This window comes from Xenopus laevis, chromosome 1L (genome assembly GCF_017654675.1).
Source record: "Xenopus laevis strain J_2021 chromosome 1L, Xenopus_laevis_v10.1, whole genome shotgun sequence".
NCBI lineage: Eukaryota > Metazoa > Chordata > Amphibia > Anura > Pipidae > Xenopus > Xenopus laevis.
The window spans coordinates 134,346,464-134,370,050 of NC_054371.1; the positions used below are offsets into that span (position 1 = coordinate 134,346,464).

General features: G+C 36.4%; 1 protein-coding gene across 4 annotated transcripts; it reads left to right on the forward strand.

Moving 5' to 3' along the window:
- The first annotated feature begins 419 nt into the window (after positions 1 to 419).
- On the forward strand, positions 420 to 22,044 carry zdhhc21.L (zinc finger DHHC-type containing 21 L homeolog). 4 transcript variants are annotated; one of them, XM_041563849.1, is made up of 9 exons: positions 420 to 615; positions 2,816 to 3,024; positions 3,166 to 3,264; positions 4,842 to 4,953; positions 8,243 to 8,381; positions 11,065 to 11,181; positions 17,908 to 17,951; positions 20,191 to 20,234; positions 21,263 to 22,044. In XM_041563849.1, exons 2-9 carry the CDS (start codon positions 2,871 to 2,873, stop codon positions 21,538 to 21,540), a joined length of 987 nt encoding a protein of 328 aa, XP_041419783.1. In that variant the 5' UTR covers positions 420 to 615; positions 2,816 to 2,870; the 3' UTR covers positions 21,541 to 22,044. The 4 variants fall into 4 exon arrangements, with proteins under 4 accessions (XP_041419783.1, XP_041419782.1, XP_018113301.1 ...); XM_041563848.1 differs by having other exon boundaries at positions 421 to 581; XM_018257794.2 differs by lacking the exon at positions 20,191 to 20,234 and having other exon boundaries at positions 426 to 581.
- The last annotated feature ends 1,543 nt before the right edge of the window (positions 22,045 to 23,587 follow it).

Sequence of the window (23,587 nt, forward strand, 5' to 3'; positions counted from 1 at the left end):
AAATTATGTTTACTTTTCCAAAAGCTTAAGTTATTTTTGTGTGGAGTTCCCCTTTAAGGAGGGTGTGGGGATATTATATAGGTTACAGCTACTCAGAATGCAGAGGAGCAAGGCATTTAACATTGCCTCATTACTTCCTGCTATGTCACAGCAATTAATCTACATCCTCCTGATAAGAAATGCATTTTACAGCATTGCCATAAGGTCACCTATTTATTACTGCTAATAATATTAAACCGGCGCTTTTTTTTTTTTTTCTCATTCAAAGCACAACGCTAAACAGCAGCTTTGTATTGTGACAACTGTATTAAAAAAGAGCCCATTTACTACAGAAGGAATCCAGGTACAAGATGTTTATTAACCGGAAGCGAGCGGAGGTAAAACAGGTTTCCAGGGAAGTTCCCACTACTTACCATAGTTTCACATTGTGCAACGACGCTCCCACAAAGGCGGCTACGTGATGCGTCATTGTGTTGGCTTGTAGTCGTGACGCCAGTCTCGCGTGATGAGAGCCGCGCTGTGGGGTTATTCTGTAAGACAGGAGGCTAGGACCCTGCACTTAGCACAGTTTTGCGGCAGCTGTAAGTAGCGATCCGGGACTATCTATTCTGATTGGTAAACCATCCTATTGCTTTGTTTTGCTTTAAGGCATCATGCTCCACATAATGGAAAGAGCCCTTATCCCGGAAAACCCAAGCTTTCCACTTAATACATTCTGTACCTGTGATATATATATGATATATATTATTATAAATCAAGCTAGAATTGTTGCTTATTTATCAAGAATTTACATTTGATTAATCTAAAAGCAGTTTGTTCTTGCTGAATTATTTTGCTAAGATTTTTATTTACCCGAGGCTTGAGCTTTGAGGTTATCTAGTTCCACCTTATACCCTGATTGTAATGTGCCTCTTGTCTCTCCAGCTATTGCTCTATAGTAAATACTCTAACTCCATCCTTCTCTCCCACAAGGCAAAGTTCCATCAATTGCTCTTTATCTCAATGGCTTCTTATCATTTACTACTGCTGCTTCAAATGTTTATGAGTAATGTAACAATGAGAATGGGGGCCAGGTTTTCTCTGCTGGTAGAAATATTCTGCTGCAAACCTCCCAGATGGACAGCCATTGATTTGAATGGCCACCACCTGTCACTGATCACATGGGGTGGATTTTCCATTGGGCATTTTTAGGCAAAATCATCCTTGTGTGTATGGTGACAGGGAGTTGACATTCAAGTCAATGGCTGCCTGCACGGTTCACTTCAGAGCAGTATTTTTGTTTTTCTACCAGAGGAGAGAATTCCCAAAAGTGGCTGGAACGAAAAAATGTCGTAGAAGGTGTCGTAGTAACAGCCGACAAATTCACAGAGCTTTTATCCGCCAATTTAACAACGTGTATGACACTTTTGAAAAGTGAGCATTGCTCGTAAGCTTTTGCCGACAATTTTTCCGACACATTAGGCTCTCCAAAATGAAGATGACGGTCAAATTGTCTTTTGAAAGCGCTGGGTAAAATCTGGTCTGTCCGACGAAAAGATATACAACGTTTTAGAAAATTGTCGGGACTTATGAGGCATTCACAGACGGTAACATCTGCCTTTGTGAATTTGCCGTTCGTACGACATTTGACAAATTTGTCGACCGCCGCTTCTGGGTTACTTATTGTACCGACACTTTTATGAATTCCCCCCAATGTGTGACATTTTTGCTGAATCCAGATGCTCTGACATAATTGTCTAATCAATGATATGGGAGTATTCAATAGTATTGGAAAATGTGCAAGCAGCGCAAATGCAGAGCACTTTATTTCTTAAAAAAAAAAGAAATCTGAAATTTAGAATGTAAGAGAGAATTTCCTAGGCAACGCTATGCAACTCAATTTATATGTAATAAAAGTATGTATTTAATAGATTCATATGATTGTATGTGTGTGTGTATATATATATATATATATATATATATATATCTCTATATCTCTATATATATATATATATATATATATATATATATATATATATATATAGATCTATATAGATCTATATATATATATATATATATATAGATCTATATATATATATAGATCTATATATATATATAGATCTATTTATATATATATATATATATATATATAGATCTATTTATGTATATATCTATATATATCTATATAGATCTATATATATATATCTATATATATATATATATATATATATATATATATATAGATCTATATAGATATATATATATATATATAGATCTATATAGATATATATATATATATATATAAATAGATCTATATATATATATATATAAATAGATCTATATATATATATATATATATATATATAGATCTATATATATATATAGATCTATATAGATCTATATATATATATAGATCTATATATATATATATAGATCTATATATATATATATATATATATAGATCTATATATATATATATAGATCTATATATATATATATAGATCTATATATATATATATAGATCTATATATATATAGATCTATATATATATATATAGATCTATATATATATATATATATATATATATATATATAGATCTATTTATATATATATATATATATATAGATCTATATATATATATATAGATCTATATATATATATATAGATCTATATATATATATATAGATCTATATATATATATATATATATATAGATCTAGATATATAGATATATAGATAGATCTATATAGATCTATATATATATATATATATGTGTTTTCTCTGCATATTCAATATAACCATTTCAAATGTCTCCTCTCTGTTATGTTTCATTGCAGGTCTGATCCTAGATTTGGCTTTATTGCTCTTTACTGTACCTGGAGACTATGAGCAATGGGTCTGTCTCTCCATTTTGTTGTTGATCCTCAGGGATGGTGCTGTGTGGGGGCTATCTTCTTCATCTGGCTCTACAATACACTATTTGTTCCAAAGCTTATTCTTTTTCCCCGCTTTGAGGAGGGACACATTTCAATTGCTGCTATATGGGGTAAGTGGGATGCAAGAGGACAGATATGTTTTGTTTTTTTTGCCAATTCTAATCATAGATTTCTACATTGATTGTAGTTATTTGGTTGTGCTGTTACACTTCCAGACCCTACTGATAACTAGTCTAAATCATGTTTTCCAGCTTACTACCTGACCTCAATTTTTTGCGTTATTTCACTTTTGAGAGCCTCAACTGCAGATCCTGGTAAACTTCAAGACACGCCAAAAATCCCTCTTACAGGTATTGCTTGTAATATATATTTATATGTTGTGAGGAATTTTTACTACAAAAGCTTTTAAGAGAGAGAATCTTGTTATATGTATGGCATTGCCACCCTTGCTTATTTCAGCACTGTTATAAGCAGTCAGCAATAAAAGACATAAATAATTAATGTTAGGTTTGGCTATGCTGATTAGACCTACAGATCTCGCCAGCAGTAAATGATTATCAGTAGCTTGTTTTTTGTCATTTCTCTTCTCGTTCAACATTAGTTCAGTGAATAGGGCTTGTCGTTTTTGATTATTGTTTTGATTTTAAAGTATGTATTTTGTTGTTATTGCTCGCACTTAATGGGGAAAAAATTTAATTAGCGTTACATTCTACTTCCTGGTTCATACTAGCACAATCAAAACAAATCAGCAGCCCACCTAGAAGCCCTCTGTATAACAAAACTCCATCCTTTCACCTCTGCAGCCAATCAGGCTTTTAGATAAAGAGCAGCTTATTATACAGAGGGCTTTTCGGGACTGCTGATTTGTTTAAAGTGTGCTTGGAAGCAAAATAATTAGAATGTGACTTCAGTTACAGATTTTGCTCTCTTTAGTGCATACAATAAAAAAAATAGACACATTTCCTAATTCAAAAATTGGGTGCTCACCTTTAAGGCTAATGGCACATATGGTGTTTTGACAGCTTCTGCTGTCTGGGGAGGCACGTTTTTAATCAGTAAAGGGTTCTCTATCTGAAACATGTAGATCGGTGACAGACCCAATTTTAGAAATGCTCCAGCATTCCATATGCAACAAACAGGGAACTTTTTAACTGATCAATAATCTATGTAGTGATTGGTGTACATGGGTGTCTTAAGCACTGCTGTTCTCTGTGGAAAGGCAGCAGCAGTCATAACGTCTATGTTCCTTTTGTGTAAGGGAAGGTCACAAAGCAAATTTATCCTCCATACCTGGGGGATTGCTTTGCTAGACATAGAGGTGTTGTCTAAGGTCACTAGTGTTCTAGTCATTGGCTACTAATAGGTTATTGCTACTCCTAGCTTGCTACTGACTGTAATAAATAAACACAGGTCCTATTGTGAATTCTGATGCCAAACTAATCACTTTATAGCTAACTATTATTAATGTTAGTAGATTGGATCTTTGGCTTACTTGCTGCCTTACCCAACAATTCTGTGAGCTGAACCTTACTTTATCACTTTTTGGGCAGCAGCCTGCAATGATTAGCCACTTGTTGGGCCCTAAGAGGAGAAAAAAATGTTTTCCTCTAAACAATTAACTTGACATTTTCAGCTCATGTGGGTATTCTGTAGAAACAATACACTTGCAGATGTTGCATGGTTAATTTCACTAACACCCTTGCTAAAAGAAAGTCACTCTGTTGGTGTTCTGTACATATTGCTTGTGCTAATGATAATCCCCTTACTCTGCTCTTAATGTTAGGTTATTATTCCTTTACCGCAGCTGTAAACATAGGTTTCCGAGTATAAATAGCAAATTTATTATAAATAACTAGAGCAAGAAATGTCATTTGTGACATTAGTTTCTGATACTATATTGATCATTTTGATCTTGTGTGTCCGTCAGAGCAAGAATTATGGGAATTATGTAACAAATGTAATATGATGAGACCAAAGCGATCCCACCACTGCAGTCGCTGTGGGCACTGTGTCAGAAGAATGGATCATCACTGTCCATGGTAAGGGCAAGCCACAAACAGGCTGCGAATTGTATTTGCTATAATGTATTGATAGAATACAGATCCATACCATGTTGTTTCTTTGGTTGTTTTATCTTTTTATATGTGATTTATTTTTTTATGTACTAACCAAGTGAAATGTAAACTAAATTTGAGCAATTTTTAATGTTGTCATAGTATGTCTTCTCTGTGTGTTTTGTATGCCTCCTGAAATCTATTATATCCAAAATGTGCCCTGCACCTGTTATCCAGAATGCTCGGGACATGGGTTTTTGTCAGATAACGGACCTTTCCGTAATTTGGATCTTCTTGCCTTAATGAGAGGTTGTTCACCTTCCAACACTTTTTTCAGTTCAGTCGGTTTCAGATAGATCACCAGAAATAAAGACTTTTTTCAATTACTTTGTATTTTCTATGTGTGACCATTTTCCTAATATTGAAGTGTAAAGTGTAATTTTTCACCTTCTAAAGCAGCTCTGGGAGGGGCGGTCGCCGACCCTGTAATAAACTGTTCAAAAATGATACATTTAGTTGATACATTTAGTTGATACATTTCTTATCTTTGTCCCTGCTGAGCAGAATCTCTGGGTTTCATTACAGGCAACTGATACAATAGTTGCTATTACTCCAGAGATGCTGCTAAGTAATGTATCAACTAAATGTTGCAAAACTGTAACAGTTCACCTGAATTACTGAGTTGACAGGCAAACACCAGAGACAGGAACATTAAACTCTAAAGTTAGATTTTTAAAAAACGGTAAAAAATGGTGAGTGATTGAAAAAGTCTTTATTTCTGGGGAACAATCTGAAAACAACTAAAAAAAGTGTTTGGAAGGTGAACAACCTTTAAGTCTACTAGAAAAGCATGAAAACATTAAATAAAGCCAACAGGCGGGTTTTGCTTCCAATAAGGATTAATTATATATTTGTTGGGATCAAGTACAAGGTACTGTTTTATTATTACAGAGAAAATGGAAATTAATTTTAAAAATTTGGATTATTTCGATAAAATTGAGTCTATGGGAGTTGGCCTTTCTGTAATTCGGAGCTTTCTGGATAACGGGTTTCCTGATAATGGATCCTATAGCTGTATAATATTTTATTTCAAAGAAAAATTGACCTCTTTGCTTATATCCTTTTTAGTACTTAAAGCCTACATACATTTTACAGTTTTCTAGAATTTACAAATTTTTTCTGGTTCCCTGAAAATCTTAAAATGGGGGTTCTCCTGTATTTCAGTCAGGTTCTTAAACTATTTTTAAAACTCGAATATTCCCTGAGAGTGTAGTGGGACATGTGGGACATAGAGCCTGTGCTTGGCACACCTGCTTTTAAAGGGGCAGCATACCACCTTGTTCAACATCAGTTACATTTACAGGGCTTGTGAACATACTTTCTGCCTATTGTTTTACTCTCACACAAAAAAAGTTTCTTGAGCTAAACAGGGAAACTGAAGCTACTCCACGTTTGGTCCTTGCAAAGTACAAAATCAGATTACCAGTGCACAGATACATTATCTACATAATGGACTTCTGATAACAAAACATTTAAAAGAAAGGGGTGAATGGGAGGGTTGTATACTGGTAATTTAATTATGCACTTTGCACCTTGCAAGGACCAAACATGCAGTAGCTTCAGTTTCCTTTTTATCTCAAGAAATAACCATCCCTTTTCACTTTTGTTTTGTTTCACTATGTACAGTATTTTTTTTAGCCTACGGCCCTATTGTTTAAACTCGTGTTGATAAAAGAGTTATACTGCCCTCTCAAACAACTGCAGTGGTGGTTTGCCCTTAAATCTGAAAAAACAACAGTTAGTTTAGGATTTTTATCTCTAAATCTTTGAACTGTGTTTTATCAATACCATAGTCTATTTAAAAGGCAGCGAAAATCCAACAAATAACTATCTTGGATCGTTTTTTTTAATATTTACGTGCCTCAAAAATTTTGCACATGTACAAAATGCATTTTTACTCATTGTGCAACTTTCCAATATGTTTAATTCAGCAACACAAATGTTACCGCTCTTACAGACCTCTCCCTATTAAGGCCATGTGGGCAAGGTGGGTTTTCCATTCACAGTTTAAAAATGCATTTCAATTGCAGAAAACTGTTGTCTTGTAAGTAACCAAAAGGAAATCACATTGTGGTTGGCAGCGTGCGCTGAAAAATACAGAATTTTAAAATTCTAAAAAGTGGCTTTAGCTGCTGCTGTTAAAGTGAGTGTGACATCTGGGGTGGAAAACTGAAGGGATGACATATTTTGATCAGGTAGTAATGTTAGTTATTACTACCAAGTGCCACCAATATTTCCAACAACTGCTTATTGCACCAAATTACCCTCATATGCCCACATGTGTTTGTGGTGATATGGCTGTAGCACCAATAAGCAAAATTCTGTACATTTTGTTATCCCGAGTCTTTGAAAGAAAATGTAATAATAGCAATATTTTATCCATTTAATGTATTTTGGAGTACCATACACTGATATATACTATGCATGGTTAATATGTGTTCTATCAATCAGGTAGGTTTGTAAATCTTGTTGGATCGGTGGGTTAATGTTTGGTCCACAAGCGATGTGCCTCCATAGGGTGTTTGAGCCAACTGTTGGCCCCAAAAAGAGCAGATCTCGCAGTATAAGGTTAGCTTTATAGTGACTTTCATGTTTTCCTATGGCCTCCTCTCCTCCACTCATTGCAGTGTTACACAAGTGATATAGCCATAGAATATTTAGCTAATAGAGGCTGAACTGGCAACACATAGTACAGTAGATGCTACTGAGTTTTATCATAGAACATGTTTTTAATTCCTCCCAAGGAGAAGGAAGGTTTAAAACTAAGTAAGCCTTATCAGAAAAGTCCACCTAAATATACCATTAAACCCTCAAAGTAGTGCTGCTCTGAGTCCCCTGTCAAAAGAAACACCACATTTCTTTCCTTCTATTGTGTACACATGGGCTTCTGTATCAGACTGTATCCTGCCTTCAGCTTAAACCTCCTTGCCCCTGGCATGAGCATGCTCAGTTTGTTCCTCTCCCCCCTTCTCTGCTGTAATCTGAGCCCAGAGCTATAAGAGAGCAGGGAGAGACTCAGGCAGGAAGTGATGTCACACCAAGCTAATACTGCAGCTGCTATCCTAAACAAACAGCTTCTAGAGCTGTTTACTCAGGTTTGGTTAAACATTCTACAGAATAAATATAGCATTCTACCTTGCACTATTGCAGCTCCATACCTTTCCTTCTTCTTTAAACATCTTTCTTATACTTAATGTATATCATTCCCCCACAGGATAAACAACTGTGTTGGAGAAGACAACCATTGGCTGTTCCTGCAGCTCTGTTTCTACACCCAACTTTTAAGTGGCTACACTTTGGTCCTGGATTTTTGCCACTATTATTACTTCTTGCCACTTAAAGCCATTAATTGGGTAATTATTCTTCCTAATTATTCATTCTGTATCTATTGCATGTTAATGGAATACTGGAAACATTCATCATCATGGGTATGTTTTAAGAACACCTTCAGATCACGTTTGGTATAGGATGGAATTAAGCTTGTAGTGTAACTCACCCTCAAAATGATTTTATTTTCTGAATTATTATTGGCCTACCTTAAAAATTATATTTTGACACTTGCCTTTTCACCCCCAAATTGCTTGTTCTGAGGTGCAAGTGAATGCAAGCGAGTACCATACCTGGCTGCCACTAGTAAACTTCTTTACTACTTACAAGATGCAGCCAGTAAGGAAGAAACCAGTGCAAGTTATATTTATTTTTTATCTGGTGGTGGAAAAGAGGAGTGAGTACAAACAGGTTATGGCCACAGAAAGAGAGTGAATCCCAGGATTTAACTTCCCTATGTTCAGTCTATATTTATATTCCTATACACCAATCTTAACTAATTTGATCTGTCGTTATCCCAGATACTTCATTAAAAGGAGAAGTTTCTGTTTTTGTCTTAATAGTAGTGCTATTCACCATGTGCAAGTTGAAAACATTTGGGATAAATAGCATCTATAACTTTTATTAACAATCAGTGATTTTCCTTGGAAATTGTGGCAAAGATCGTTCATATTGTTGCACAAAGACAACACTGGAGGGTGCTATAGTATAGCTATCACTCCTCGTATAGCTATCAATTAGTAGAGGAACTGCTGTTTTTTATTAGTTAAGCTTGGTTTCGTTGTGTCGTTTACAAATCAGTTGTTCTACCCCTGTTGGGTTTGCTTTAAAGGAACAGTTCAGTGTGAAAATAAAAACTGGGTAAATAGGCTGTACAAAATAAACAAAATTTCTGATATAGTTAGTTAGCCAAAAATGTAACGTACAAAGGCTGGAGTGACTGGATGTCTAACATTTTAGCCAGAACACTACTTCCTGCTTTTCAACTCTGAGTTAGTCAGTGACTTGAAGGGGGGGCACATGGGACATATCTGTTCAGTGAGTTTGCAATTGATCCTCAGCATTCAGCTCAGATTCAAAAGCAACAGTTATGACCCATGTGCCCCCCCCTTAAGTCTTTGATTGGTTACTGCCTGGTAACCAGGGTAACCAGTCAGTGGAAACCAAGAGAGGCAAAAAGCAGGAAGTAGTGGTTTCCTGGCTATTGTGTTAGACATCCAGTCACTCCAGCCTTTATAAATATATGTCTTTGGCTAACTAACTATATTAGAAACATTTTTTATTTTGCACAGCCTATCTATTTACTCAGTTTTTATTTTTACACTGAACAATTTCTTTGTCTATTTACAAATTCTAAGTTATATTGTATTGTAATGTTTGTGTGTATGTATGTGTATATATATATTTTTGATTTTTTTAAAGTCACCAAATGTTTATTGCAACATCACTGTGCTTGATGTTGCAGTGATGTTGCAATAAATATTTGCTGACTTTAAAAAAAAAAAAAAGTGTGCTGGTCCTTCTTGAACAATTATACATATTTACTTGATCAAGCACCAGTGAACTGTAAGTCGGAGACATATATATTTTTTCCCTTAAGTAAGGTAGTGCTTGAGGGGATAAAAATTAAATTGCATAATAAAAAGTTGGAACAGCACCAAATCCAGGTTTTTATTTGGGATCTGGGCCAAATCATAGCATTTATTGCAGGATTCAGAGTGTGCCATTCCTAAGTGTTCAGCTGAACTGAATCTGAGCACTTCAGTTTATAAGATCTTTAAAGTCACATGACTTTTTTTTGTTTATAAGGATATAATTTACAAGATATTCATAGCTTTTGTGTATTATATATATATATATATATATATATATATATATATATATATATATATATATATATATATATATATATATATATATATATATATATATATATATAATTTTTATATATATATAATTTTTTTTTTTTATAGGTAAGTGGAGGGCACACCAATCAAAAAAAGTATTTAGCAGTATGTGGCAAGAGGTGCTGAAAACCAAAAGTTTCCCCCACATAGAGTAACAAAATACACACTATATAATATGTTAGGTTTACACACTTCTTCACACAGAGGTGGTATCACAAAAACATTTCTTTATATATGGCAATTACAGCTATATTTTATAAAAAGCATAAACATCTATGATATATATTAAACATATATACATACCAAAGGCAGAAAAAGGAGTGGTTACACCTGCCAAAAAACGAGAATAGCCCACGCGTTTCAGCACAGAGGCCTTTGTCAAAGGGCATGTGTTTAATAATATCATATATGTTTATGCTTTTGATAAAATATTTCTTTAATTGCCATATTTATTATATATAAATATATTTTGTGATACCACCTCTGTGTGAAAAAAAGCAAACCTAACATATTGAAAAATAAATTTTTTGTTCTCATAGTAGGCTTGGAATCTAGACTTTTAGTTAATGGATGAAACTGACAAAAAATGAATGCAGAATACCTAACACGGAAACTAATTAATAAATGTGGTTAAAAGTTATGTACAAATACAGGCCTGGTAACAAGTCATTGAATTTATGATTCCAACTGTACTAAACCAGAAGCCAGAGCTACTTTGGTTATTTTTGAACATAACAAATGTTTCCATCTTGTAATTATTTTAGAACATAATTCTCGTGACTAATAAATCTGTTTTTTGCAGGATATGTTCATATTTCGACATGAACTGGCCTTGCTTAGGATATCCACTTTTATGGGCATTGTCATGTTTGGAGGCATGTGCAGTCTTTTCTACACACAGATAATGGGCATATTGACGGTATGTACATATAATTCAACGTTTAATAATGCTTATAAATGTAATATAGTCTTGCATCTATTTTCTATAGAATGCAAGTGTGCATATTGAGATGTCTGAGCTGGGATTTACTGTATACACATATGCGAGTGAAACCCTTCATAAGTAATTTTGAAAATCAACTGTTTTTAATTGAGGCACTGTTCTCTCCCAAAAATTGTTATCCTCAGGTGGGATGAAAATGTAACTTGGTAATGAAAAAAATATATTATACGGTACCTCAAAGCCTTGCCCCAAACTCACTGCTGTAATAGAGAACTTTTTACAATACTGTGCACTTCTGCATCCTACTGGCATCATCAAAAAGTGTTCTTTTAGGACCAGCAATGTTGGTCAGGCTTTGAGGTGGGAGCAGAAACTGATGGCTTGCAAAAAAAATGTCAGGTGATGTGCCTGGCTGAAAAGGGCTGGGGGCAATGAGTGTATTGCTGTTTCTATAATGAGCCAAGAGAAGAACCTTGCCCCAAGCAGCACTTTACCATTTTTAATATGATTTTTAAACTTTCCTAGTGTAAAGAGTGCAGTTGTGTTCTCTTCACTATCAATCTGGTCCCCTCCTCCCATTTGAGCGCTCAAAGAAAGTGTAGGTGTGGGAAGTTTTCCAGTCATGAAATGTGCACCAAATTTTTAGCTACGTCCTTAAGTGGTATGATCCCAAAGTAAAACAATCTTTCTGTTCAAATGAATCTCCTTGTTGAGCGTTTTATCAATCAAGTTTGACTTTGAGCCTCTTAACATTTTTTGATCTTTTGTACCATGCACTGTATGTTGTGCCAAAGAGCCTAACTTTGTGGAGGTGCAGATTTGCTGTGGGCAATTGGCTTGCCTGTGGTGCAGTGATATAAAGATCCCTCTTGAGTCGGATTTGATTAATTAATGGACCATAAGCTTAGTCCTGCCCTCATTTATAATAATCACATTGATAAATGAAGCCAAGAGCAGTTTTAGGCATGATGTCACTCAACTCAATTTGAAAAATTAGCTATGTAAATTTGAGGAGCACAGCATCCCTTATCTGGTTTTTACTTCTGGTTTTTCACTTCTTCAGCAACATTAGTTATACTTTTATATATATTTTTAGCTCAGACTTAGATCATTTTACATTATAAACTGTATTCAGTGCCCATTAATTGCTGTGTGATTGTACAAAACCAAACATGACTTTATATTTGAGATGAATTTCTAGCCTACGACTCAACCTGCACCTGACCAGCTGTTCCTGATCTGATGTACAGCCTCTGAATCTATAAATAAAAATATACATACATGCACCTTCAACCCCCAAAACCCCAGACAATAATGGCTCTTATTGAATGATTGTAGTTAGCACATAATTAGCTAGAGGAGGAGTAGACAGGACATGGCTGATAAAAGACCTTGTTCATCATTAGCAGGTTTTACTCACATTCACACACAAGTCTTTTCTTTGCATTGGCAGTGTGGGAATAGGGGTTGGGCAGTCTTTTTTTTTTGTATATTTTTATGGTTTCTTATTTCAGCATATTGCTTCAACCAAACAAATCTGTTTCTCTCATATATAGATTTATCTGCACCTTTGTTCTCTAATTCTGATGTACTGTAATGTTATGAAAGGGTATAAAATCTTTAACTTACCCTGCAGGGGTAATTTCTTAATGTCCCCCAGGAACGACCCCTTCTTTTTATATTGCTGCGTGCAGCCTGCAGAAGCAGATTATCCGTGACCCACATAAAGTAATTACAATTTATTCAGACACTTCTATAGAAAAGATCTGATAATCTAATTTCTAAAAGTTTAAAAGGTCCTTTGCTCCTCTTATCATGACCAGATGTTTCATTTAGGCTGCATCTCCCGAGCAGACTAATCTGTAGCCTAATTTTGAGGGATTACTGTGATTTGCCTCTCCATTGTAAATAAAAACGCTGAATGCTTGCAATTCAGATTGTGAAACGTTGCATTATAAGGGGTGGCAATCAAATAGCAGTGTCTTTTTATTGAGTCACCATGTTATAGAGCTCTGAAGTATTCTCTTACTGTTATTGATTTTTTTTTTCCTGAAAGATGCATATTTGTTTCCCACCCATGTGGCTTTTCATAATATTGATTAACATCTCCACTTTACTGCTGATATATAAAGTACCATGCTATAAAAGTGATTGGGATTAATCCATGTATCCTTGGGAAATATTTAGGATTCATCCTGAAAATAATGTTGTTCCCTGTTGTACATATATTTATATGAGATTAAAATGAATAGTTGAAGCACTGAATGTTTTTTTGACACTCAATAGCAAAATCCTTGAGTATGCCAGCCACCATGGCAAGAAACGTAAGTAATGTTTATGGATTTTTGGTTCATGATTGTACTAATTTATTCATCAAATGAACAAACTCCATCAAATCAGAATTCATTGTTTCTCTTAGGATTCAATCAAATTAACAGGCTAAATTTGATCACATTGCTCAGAAATCCATTTAAAAGACACCTAAAGCCTAAAAATGAATGGCTAGTAATGTCATATTTTATATACTGATCTTAATGCAGCAGCCTAAAGGTTCAACATTGGTGTAACTGTTCCGATCCAGGCCTTTAAAGCCGTGACTGGTGCTAGTGTCCGTGACATTGCTTTGAGCAGCTGCTGAGAAGCTAAGCTTAGGGGTTGTTGCAAATTATCAAGCATAAAACGAGGTTGTACAAGCTGATGCTACAGAGCCGATTATTAAATTCTGATAATTGCACTGGCTGTTCTGTAATTAAAATTTGAATCTGAATGAATTACTAATCAGCCTGTATTGTAACATTTATAATTTGTCTATACAGTATATTGTAAGTCAGTCCCTAACCTCAGGTAACTGACAGCAGTCCAGGCCATGTTCTGTGAATTGCAGGAAAAGATAGGGAGCTACTTGGAGCATCTTTGGAGGCACAAATCTTCATTGTTTAAGAGCTGTGGTTGCTTTAGCCTGAAAGAGAACCCCAAAACATAATGTGTATCATTTCTACCCTACTTCTTTGTTAACCTTTAGTTCTCCTTTAAAGATTGATTAACTAGGAAGCACTCATGCACACACATACATGGACTATAGCTGGGCACTCTTATTCTTGGCTTCCTTAACAGCCTATGGGTTTGATATTTCTATATCCCTCTATCTGAATTTAACATTTTGCGGGAATACATCCAGATTTATTTCATTTCAGTAAACATCATGCTTTTTGCTAAATGAGAGCAAGAAAGCATGCTTATAGCAAAGAATACTATATTTCTCTGCAAATTTACACTATACAAGGTAGCTGGAATAATGAATTTGAGCAAAGGATTTTTTAGAGCTGTGTTTATTTTGCTCTGCTTTGCAAGTATCTGTGTCAAAGGATCTTTGATGGATTCAAAGAAAGATTTTGTTATTCTTATAACACAATAGTAATTAAAAAAATATCTAATACAGGTATGGGACCTGTTTACTAGAATGCTTGCGATGTGGGGTTTTCCGGATAATGGATCTTTCCATAATTTGGATCTTCGTACCTTAAGCCTACTAGAAGATCATTCAGTCGTTAAAAAAACCCAAAAGGCTGGTTTTGCCTCCAATAATGATTAATTATAGCTTAGTTAGGATCAAGTACAAGGTACTGGTCTATTTTTGCAGAGAAAAAAAATACATTTTTAAACATTTGGATTATTTGGATAAAATAGAATCTATGGGAGATAGTTTTCTTGTAATTCTGAGCTTTTGGATACCAGGTTTCCAAATAACGCATCCCATACCTATAAAAGGGTATAAAAAGAGGGCTCATTTATCAACATTGGGTAAATTTGCCCATGGGCAGTAACCCATGGCAACCAATCAAATTGCTGCATTTGTTGTTTTACTTGCAGCAGGCTTCCAATCACTGATTGGTTGCTATAGGTAACTGCCCATGGCAAATTTGCCCACTGTTGATAAATGAGCCCCAGTGACATCCAGGGTAGGTTTAAACAGAAATCTGTTTTATTCATGACAGAGTTTTTTTTTTTAACAGTTACACTACTACTACTTAGGCCGTTCATTTCCAAAAGGACAGTTTTTACCAGACCTGGTTTTCCACTGGGTTGTTCTGCTCTCCCTACTTCCGCAAGAACCTCACAGACTTCCTATTTCCTGCCTCCTTGGTAATCACCTCCCCCCAGTTGGTGACATCACCCACAGCACCTTTATTAGTTAGTACATGCTGATTGTGTATATACTCTGTAATTCTCCCCACATATTGGGTCTCATAGAGCATTTTGGGAGATATGTACCCTCTAGTGTTTTCCCAGCCACTATGCCACACTACAATAAACATTCAAACATTCCTTTGAAAATCTATTGACATGTGTCTGTACTGCTTAAAGGAATAGCTCAGTGTAAAAATAAAATATAGGTAAATACGCTGTGCAAAATAAAAACTGAATAAATAGATAGGCTGTGCAAAATAAAAAAATGTTTCTAATATAGTTAGCCAAAAATGTAATGTATAAAAGCTGGAGTGACTGGGTGTCTAACAATAGCCAGAACACTACTTCCTGCTTTTCATCTCTCTTGTTCTCCACCAGGCAGTAACCAATCAGTGACTTGAGGGGGGGGGGGGGCATGGGTCATAACCGTTGCTTTTGAATCTGAGCTAAATGCTGAGGATCAATTGAAAACTCACTGAACAGTTATGTCCCATGTGGCCCCCCTTCAAGTCATTGACTAGCTCAGAGTTATAGCAGGAAGTCGTATGTCCTGTCCTATTATGTTAGACATCTACTCACTCCAGCCTTGATATAGTAAACATTTTTTTAATTTGCACAATCTATCTACTTAGCCAGTTTTAATTTTTACACTGTTCCTTTAAACGGGACAAAACCTTTTTTTAGTTAAACAAAAAAAAACCATCCTCAAGCTGCCTCCATCCCAGCAAAATTTGCATTTACTCTGAGGATAGTGAGCTGTTGTATCAGCAATACTTCTTCCATGCTGGGCTGAGGTGAGATCCGTATTCATACCTATCAAAACGATCCGCATGACTGACGCAGCCAGCACTGTACACAGGGATCCTATGCTACATCAGAGTGTCATCATAGCCCTGGGCTAGGAATATCTTGGGGGGCCTCTTTGACAATTAAGAAAATTGTAAAGTTATTGTATATGGTACTTCTGTGTTCAGTGTTTTATATGCAAAACTTCCTCTCTTGTATGAATACAAACTCCTTTATACGAGACTGGTTGAAATATTAAATATTTAAATGCAACATAGATAAGAAAAAGCTGACCTGTAGAAATGCTTTGCAGTAAAATGTTGTATAAAACCAAAGGTTGGATTTTTGAGCTTTATACCAAATATAATTGGATATTGTCATAGCACTTTTATGGCTCATTTAGGCCTAAAGGACACATAAGGGCCTATATATCATACTGTGTAAAAAGTGGAGTGAAGCATTACCGGTGATGTTGCCCAGAGCAACCAATCGGCAATTAGATTTCAACAGTTAGAAAACAAAAGCAAAGATCTGATTGGTTGCTATGAGCAACATCATTGTTAATGTTTCACTCCACTTTTCACACAGCATAATAAATAGGCCCCAAAATATTTATATCACTGGGACCTGTCAATATGTTAGGAAAGAACTGCACCGGGCTGTGGAAATATTAGTTTCAACTACTTGCTGGCCTTATCTTACCTTTCTACCGGCATCCCAGGCATTGTAAAAATTCCTGTACTGATTTACTGTTATGCATTTGCCAAATGCCAAAGGAATGATGATCTTAAAGGAGAACCAAACCCTTGCTAATAAAAACCCCTACCATACATAGACCCCCCTCCCTGCTCCCCAGCCTAAGTGGTACCTTTGGTAAATGCCCCTAACTCTTTACTTACCCCTCGGTGCAGATTCAGGGCATCGGAGTTCACGGGCGCCATCTTCTTCTCTTCGGGAATAGAGTGGCGTAATGGCACACGCACAGTTGGAGCAATCTTCTGTTTCGAGACAACTGCGCATGCGCCGTAAGTCACCAAAATTGCCAACGCGTCTGAAGAAGACCCCAAGATTACCGAGGAGAAGAAGATATCAGATTAAGAATTTCATTTTTAATGATACCTTTCTTCAGATATAGTTGCATTATGCTGTGGGCCTCTATGCAAAAACTTCCACTCGTATTGTAATGTACCTGTTTTCAAGATTCTTGTAATAAACACACACACACCACTGTAATTTGTTATTAAGATCTATTGATATAAGTATCGGTGCAATAAAAATATTTCATCCTCTGATGGATTATCATTGCTTCTGCTTTTGTTAAACCAGTTCTAGTTAGTTACCCTATTTTGCAGAACTGTCAAATGAAGCTGAACTATACATTAGCAGGAAGCCACTAGAAAGTAAATGGGCCTCTCCGACAAAACACATTTATGGGAAGTGTGTGTAAATGGTTTCTAATCTTGAGGCTGCTTTATTCACAATAAAAAGGCAACAGCCAGTGTTTTTGCTACAACTGCCAAAGTGCATTCTTAGAAACACCCCAGCATGCCAAGTTTTCATGGCAACACGGACTAATAAGTCATCTACGTATTAATTAGAGCTGCTCTAATTAAGCTTTAATCAGTGAAGCTTTGACCCAGACAACCTTTCCCTTCTCACACTAGCTGCATATGCCCTTTCTTGTGTTAATGTACAGTTTGAGATTTGTATAATTCTCTTGTTTTGCAGGATACAACGACTATAGAAAAAATGGCAAACTGCTGTGATGAAATGTATGTACTGGATAAGTATATTTCTATGGGGGGAAAAGTACTTTATTATGCATAGGCTGTACATTTTAAACACTTTATAAACTGGAGTGTTAACAATAAGCTGTTGCTAGACTACAACTCCCCTCCCTCTTCCCAATGTTCCAGCCATTGCTGTGCCAGCAGATTGTAGGCGCTTTAGTCCAGCGTTTGCTTGGGATACTGGTTAGGCAGTCCTAGTCTTTCCTTATAATTTTTACAAATTATCCAGTTTACGCTGAAGCATATTTGTAATTGCCATTTAGAATTTTTAGTCCACATCCATTTTCCCAACTGTTCATGTTTTGTCAAAACCCATGTTTTGAGGAATGCGGCCTGAGGACAGTTTTGGTTACCACTTTACTTATTTCTCCATTTTCTGGATTTCTGGTCCTCTCTTGAGTAAACCTAAAGCTGGTAGGAAATTAGTCAAGTGGGGAAATACAGGAGCTTAATGGGGTTGGCCACTTTTGAGTTAACTTTTATTATGAAGTAGAGAGTGATATTTAGAAGCAATTTGCAATTGGTTTTCATTTTTTTTATTAATTGTGGGTTTTGAGTTATTTAGCTACAGTATTTATTCATCAGCTCTTGGGGGTCCAAATTACCCTAGCAACCATGCATTGATTTTTAAAAGAAACTGGAATATGAAAAGGACACGGCCTGAACAGTGAGATGAGTAATCAAGTGTAGCAGTAACAATACAGTTGTAACCTTACAGAGTATTTCTTTTCTTAGATGGAGTCAGCTATTTGAAAGCTGGAAAGATCAGAAGAAGAAAGAAAATGATTTAAATTAATAAATACTGCAGACCAATTGAAAAGCTGCTTAGAATTGTGCATTCTATAACATACAAAAATTAACTTAAAAGTGAACCACCCCTTTAACTTGTGCTGCATTTTTTGTTATATCTGCATCATTTTATGAATGGGAACTGATTTTTCTGCAGTATCTAACGTTTCATGTTTAATTCTTTTTTTTTTTTTAACCAATACAATTTGAACTGGCTTATTCGACACAGGATTTCCCTTAGGGCAATGGCACACCAGATGTTATGTTACCAGCGATTAATCTTGTCTGTTTTGGGGTAAAAACACCCTTGTTTACTTCCCAATGGCTAAAATGCCAGTCAGGGCTGATCCTATCAAATGTGGGGCCCAATTGGGACCATGTTGGCGGGGCCCCTAGACAAAGTGTTGCTGGCTACTGACACACCAAGTATTTAGGAAAATAAGGGCATACAGGCACAACATAGAAAGGAATGGGGCAGACAAGGTAAGAGAGTGAGAGGGATGAAACAGGGGCACATAATAGGGGAACACAGGGTAAGATAGAGGGAGGAAATAGGAGAGTGGACTGGGCCAATTAGTTTGTGGCAGGCTGGGCCGATTCAGCTTGGGAGCAGGCTTGGTTGGATTGGGGGCAGGCAGGGCCTATCAAGGTTGGAGGAAAGCTGGGCCTATGAGAGTTGGGGGCAGGCTAGACCTATGGAGTTAGGGGATAGGCTGGCTTATCAGAGTTGAGGGTGGGCTGGACCTATGGATTTGGGGATTGGCTGGACTCTCAAAGTTGGGGGCAGGCCAGGCAGCATCATGTGGTGAGGGAAATATTATCTGTGCTGCCCTGTGGTGTGGGGCCCCCTGAGGTGCGGGGCCCTATTGGGCCCAATTGGTCCAATAGGCCTAAGGCCGGCCCTGATGCCAGTGATGCAAAAGGTGCCGAAATTTGCTTGCAAGGAAACTTCAGGCAACTTGGGACATATGTGTCCCCACCAGCAATTTGCATGTTAGCCAGTGGTAAGGAAACAAGGAACTTTTTGTAACCCGCAGAAGCCAAGATTAATTGCTGCCAACAAACGTTCTGTGTGTCATTGCCCTTAAATGTAGTTGCTTCAAAATCAGTGTAAAGTTTCATTAGTTATTGACTTGTCAGACCATAATAGGGAGCATATGGCAATACCATTCTTCAGCTTTGGTAGTTCTAGATAAATATTTGAACTGCAGTTTGAATTTGTAAAAAGTTTCTTTAAGCACCTTACCAAAAACAATTGCAGCACCTTTTAAAACCGCTCATTAAAAATCCCTACAGAATTCCCATTGTCTGCATACGTTGCCTATGTACGTGGCACATCTTGTTTATTCATTCCTTTCAGCAGAGCATATAAAAAAAGCTGTGCTGAGCTGGCCCTATTCCGATACAATGTTTGTGCAATTTTCTCTTATAGTATACTGGCCGATATCACCACGGATATCAGATGGATCTTCACAGGTTTGAAAATGTAGTCTGCACCATGTTGTAGAGTAGAGAGTGTAGTGTATCTGTAGTGATTATCACTTCTTGCTGTTCCAAAATAGAATTTAGTTCATGTCGAATCAGTTGAGGGTGAGAACATCCTGTGGACAACCATCTTTAGGTGATGAGTGTTGTTAAATATATTGCAGCATTATATTTGTACATTACTGCTAGCACAAAGTACTTTATTTGCATTGCATATAAGCTTCTATGGAGCCTGAACATTGTGTCCATAGTTGAACCTTATTCTGGTTCATGGGAATAGTGAGTGCATATTCTGTTTTATCCAATCAAACGTCAACGTACTTAAATTCATTAAAATACAAAAACAAATGAAATTGCTGTGATTCTTACTGTATGCTCCAGTTTTGTCTCTCTCTAGGCAGTTGGCAAATATTGTATGCTTAGCCATAATAACATACGTCTTGTGAGATTTTAGAAGAGCTTCTTGGGAATGAATGATCAATGATCAGAGTATAATGGCTGCATATTTTGATTTTAAAGTTAGTTAAAGGTTTAAGGAAAAAAAACTCTCCGATGCCTTTGATATTGGTAATGACTTAGCATGATAACATTCAGAGAGGATATATATGCCATTTGTGCTTGTGTGTGAAAAATCCACTGCAGTGTGTTTTTTTTTTTTTATAGTGTTTGTTTTTTGTTGTGTGGAAGATTAGAGAAATTAGAGAAAAATGACATATATGTAGGGATCAAAGAGAAAATACAATGGGCCACTGTGCACCTAATATGTATTCTTGTCTTCCTGGGATTGTCTGCAACTTCTGACGGTGCCCTGTGTTGATTGACAATAAAGTTCCAGCCCCTGCTAAGTGGTGTTAAAACGCAGCTGCATGTCACCATGAAAGAAAAGCTGCATTTGTGATGCTAGGAAACACAATTCATCTGAGCTTTCTAATAGATCCCCAGCCAACCCTGTATTGTCTGTGCTGACTGAAGTGCACCATGGGAATGCTGTCTTTTACTAATAATGCTGTCTTCTGTAGATCGAGAGCTCGAAAGCCATGGCAGCAGACCTTCTCAGAAGTTTTTGGCACTCGCTGGAAGATCCTGTGGTTCATTCCTTTCAGGCGGAGGCAACCACTGCGAGTCTCCTACTACTTTGCCAATCACGTCTAAACAGATGGATGGTGGGCACAGATGGGTTCGCCATGCTGGAAGCAAGTTACAGGTTTTATCAAAACAGTGCTATGACAGTCTTCAAGTCAATTATAATCCACCCACCAATCTTCGGCATCACAAAGTGCCCCAGGCTTTGTTTTAATAGTGATCTCAATGCAGTAGTGGGAACTGTATAAGATATGTATTTGTGTTGAAGGTTATATCCTTTTTTGTTGTCCTTTTCCCCTCAGGACACGACTCCCTCAGGCTAAGAACTTAAAAACACGGATTGCGGTTTTTTAAAGTTATGCTTTTTTTTTTTTTTTTTTTTCATTTTTAATCTTTCTTGTTCGCGATGCACTGTTTTTAATGAAATGAAAAAAGTTTATTTCTCCTGTGGAACAAATTTTTTTTTTTTTTTTTACATAGTACAGTGAGAATGGCTTGATTTTTTTTTTTTTTTTACCAAATATTTTCTGGACTTGTGCTGGTCATAATGTATCATGTATGAATATCCTGGAGACCAATTGTTGTTTTTCATATTGTGACGTTTCTACAAACAAAGGAATTACACAAAAAGTTGCCATTATTTATATTTCTAGTATGTATATTTTGCTACTTGTTTCCCCTTTTGTGAAATCTGTTCTGCTTCAGAGTAGTTTCTAACACATCCTCATACCCCAAAGAGTGTTCGAGCCAGGCCCGGACTGGCAATATGTGAATTCTGGCAAATGCCAGAGGGGCTGCTATAAGGTCCCATAGAAAGTCAGTATTTATTGGGCTGGTGGAGGCTTTTTGGGCCTCTATGTGGGCTGATTGGGCCTCTGTGTACCTGAAATGCCAGGGCCTATTTTAATTCTCAGTCCGGACCTTTCGAGCTATACTACATGAGTGGTTTTGATCACAGCTACTCATAATGCAGAGGATTGCAACCGTTTGCTTCCCACATACAACATCTGGATGTACTGCAATAGTTCCAGACCCTGTTTGTTTCAAGCCCTCCTTTGAGCTCCAAAATTCATTCTGGTTCCCTGTACAGAGTTAAAGATCTATGATCCATTCAGGTTAAAAATATCTACCCGGTTAAAATATCTACCAAACCACTCCAAATCTCAAGCCTAGCTTCCAGCATATCTCTCATCATTACCTGTGTTGAGGGGAAAATATAAGTCCATCCAGTCGTTCCAGGCTCCCTGTCAGAGCAGCCCAATAGTTTGGGAATCACTGCTATGAGGGCTTTTTTTTTTTTTTTTTTTTTTTGTGGAACGTTGCATTGTTGGGAATAAACACAAAGAGGTATATTTATCAAAGAGTGAAGTTTGAGATCGCCACAGTCCACTAGGGTGAAATTCCGCCACTCTCCTTTCATTTCGATACGATTTTGAAAGGTGTATTTTTCAAAGGATGAACTTTCACTTTCTCCCAAAAATCCCATAGAAATGAATGGGGAGTGGCAGAATTTCACCCTAGTTGACTGTGGCGATCTCTTTGATAAATATGCCCCAAACTGATCCTCTGTTTTGATGGTAATGATCAAAGCACCTTGTGGGCTAGAACCTTAAGTTTGTAGGGATATCCTTACTGGCACTGCTAGACAAAACAGGGGTCACTATATGATGGCTCCATATTTGTGTCAGGGGATGTTCTAAAAAAAAAATGCGCTGCTGGTGGGGATGATTGGAATCCTTTGTCTTAAATGTCTGTTTTTATTTTTTTATATACTATATATATTTGACTTGTGCTAAAGGCATGAATGTATACATGAAAAGGTTCCCTGACCAACAAGTTTTAAATAACTGCTAATGTCAATCATTTCTATATCTGTGTAAGAAGATGATACATTTGTGGTCCAGATACATAGCTATGGAAAAAAGTTCTCTGTTTAATATATTTTGATGGTTTTATAGAGCCCACATGTGTACCGGCATGGGATCTGTTATTCGGAAAGCTCTGAATTACGGGAAAGCTATCTCCCATAGACTCCATTTTATTAAAAATTTTAAAAATGGTTTCCTTTTCTCTGTAGTAATAATAAAACAGTAGCTTGATCCCATCTAAGATATAATTAATCCTTATTGGAAGCAAACCCAGCCTATTGGGTTTATTTATTGTTTACATGATTTTCTAGAAGACTTAAGGTATTTAAAACCCCAAGCATTTGAATAACAGGTCCCATACCTGTACTACTCAATAGCAAATGTGTATAATGT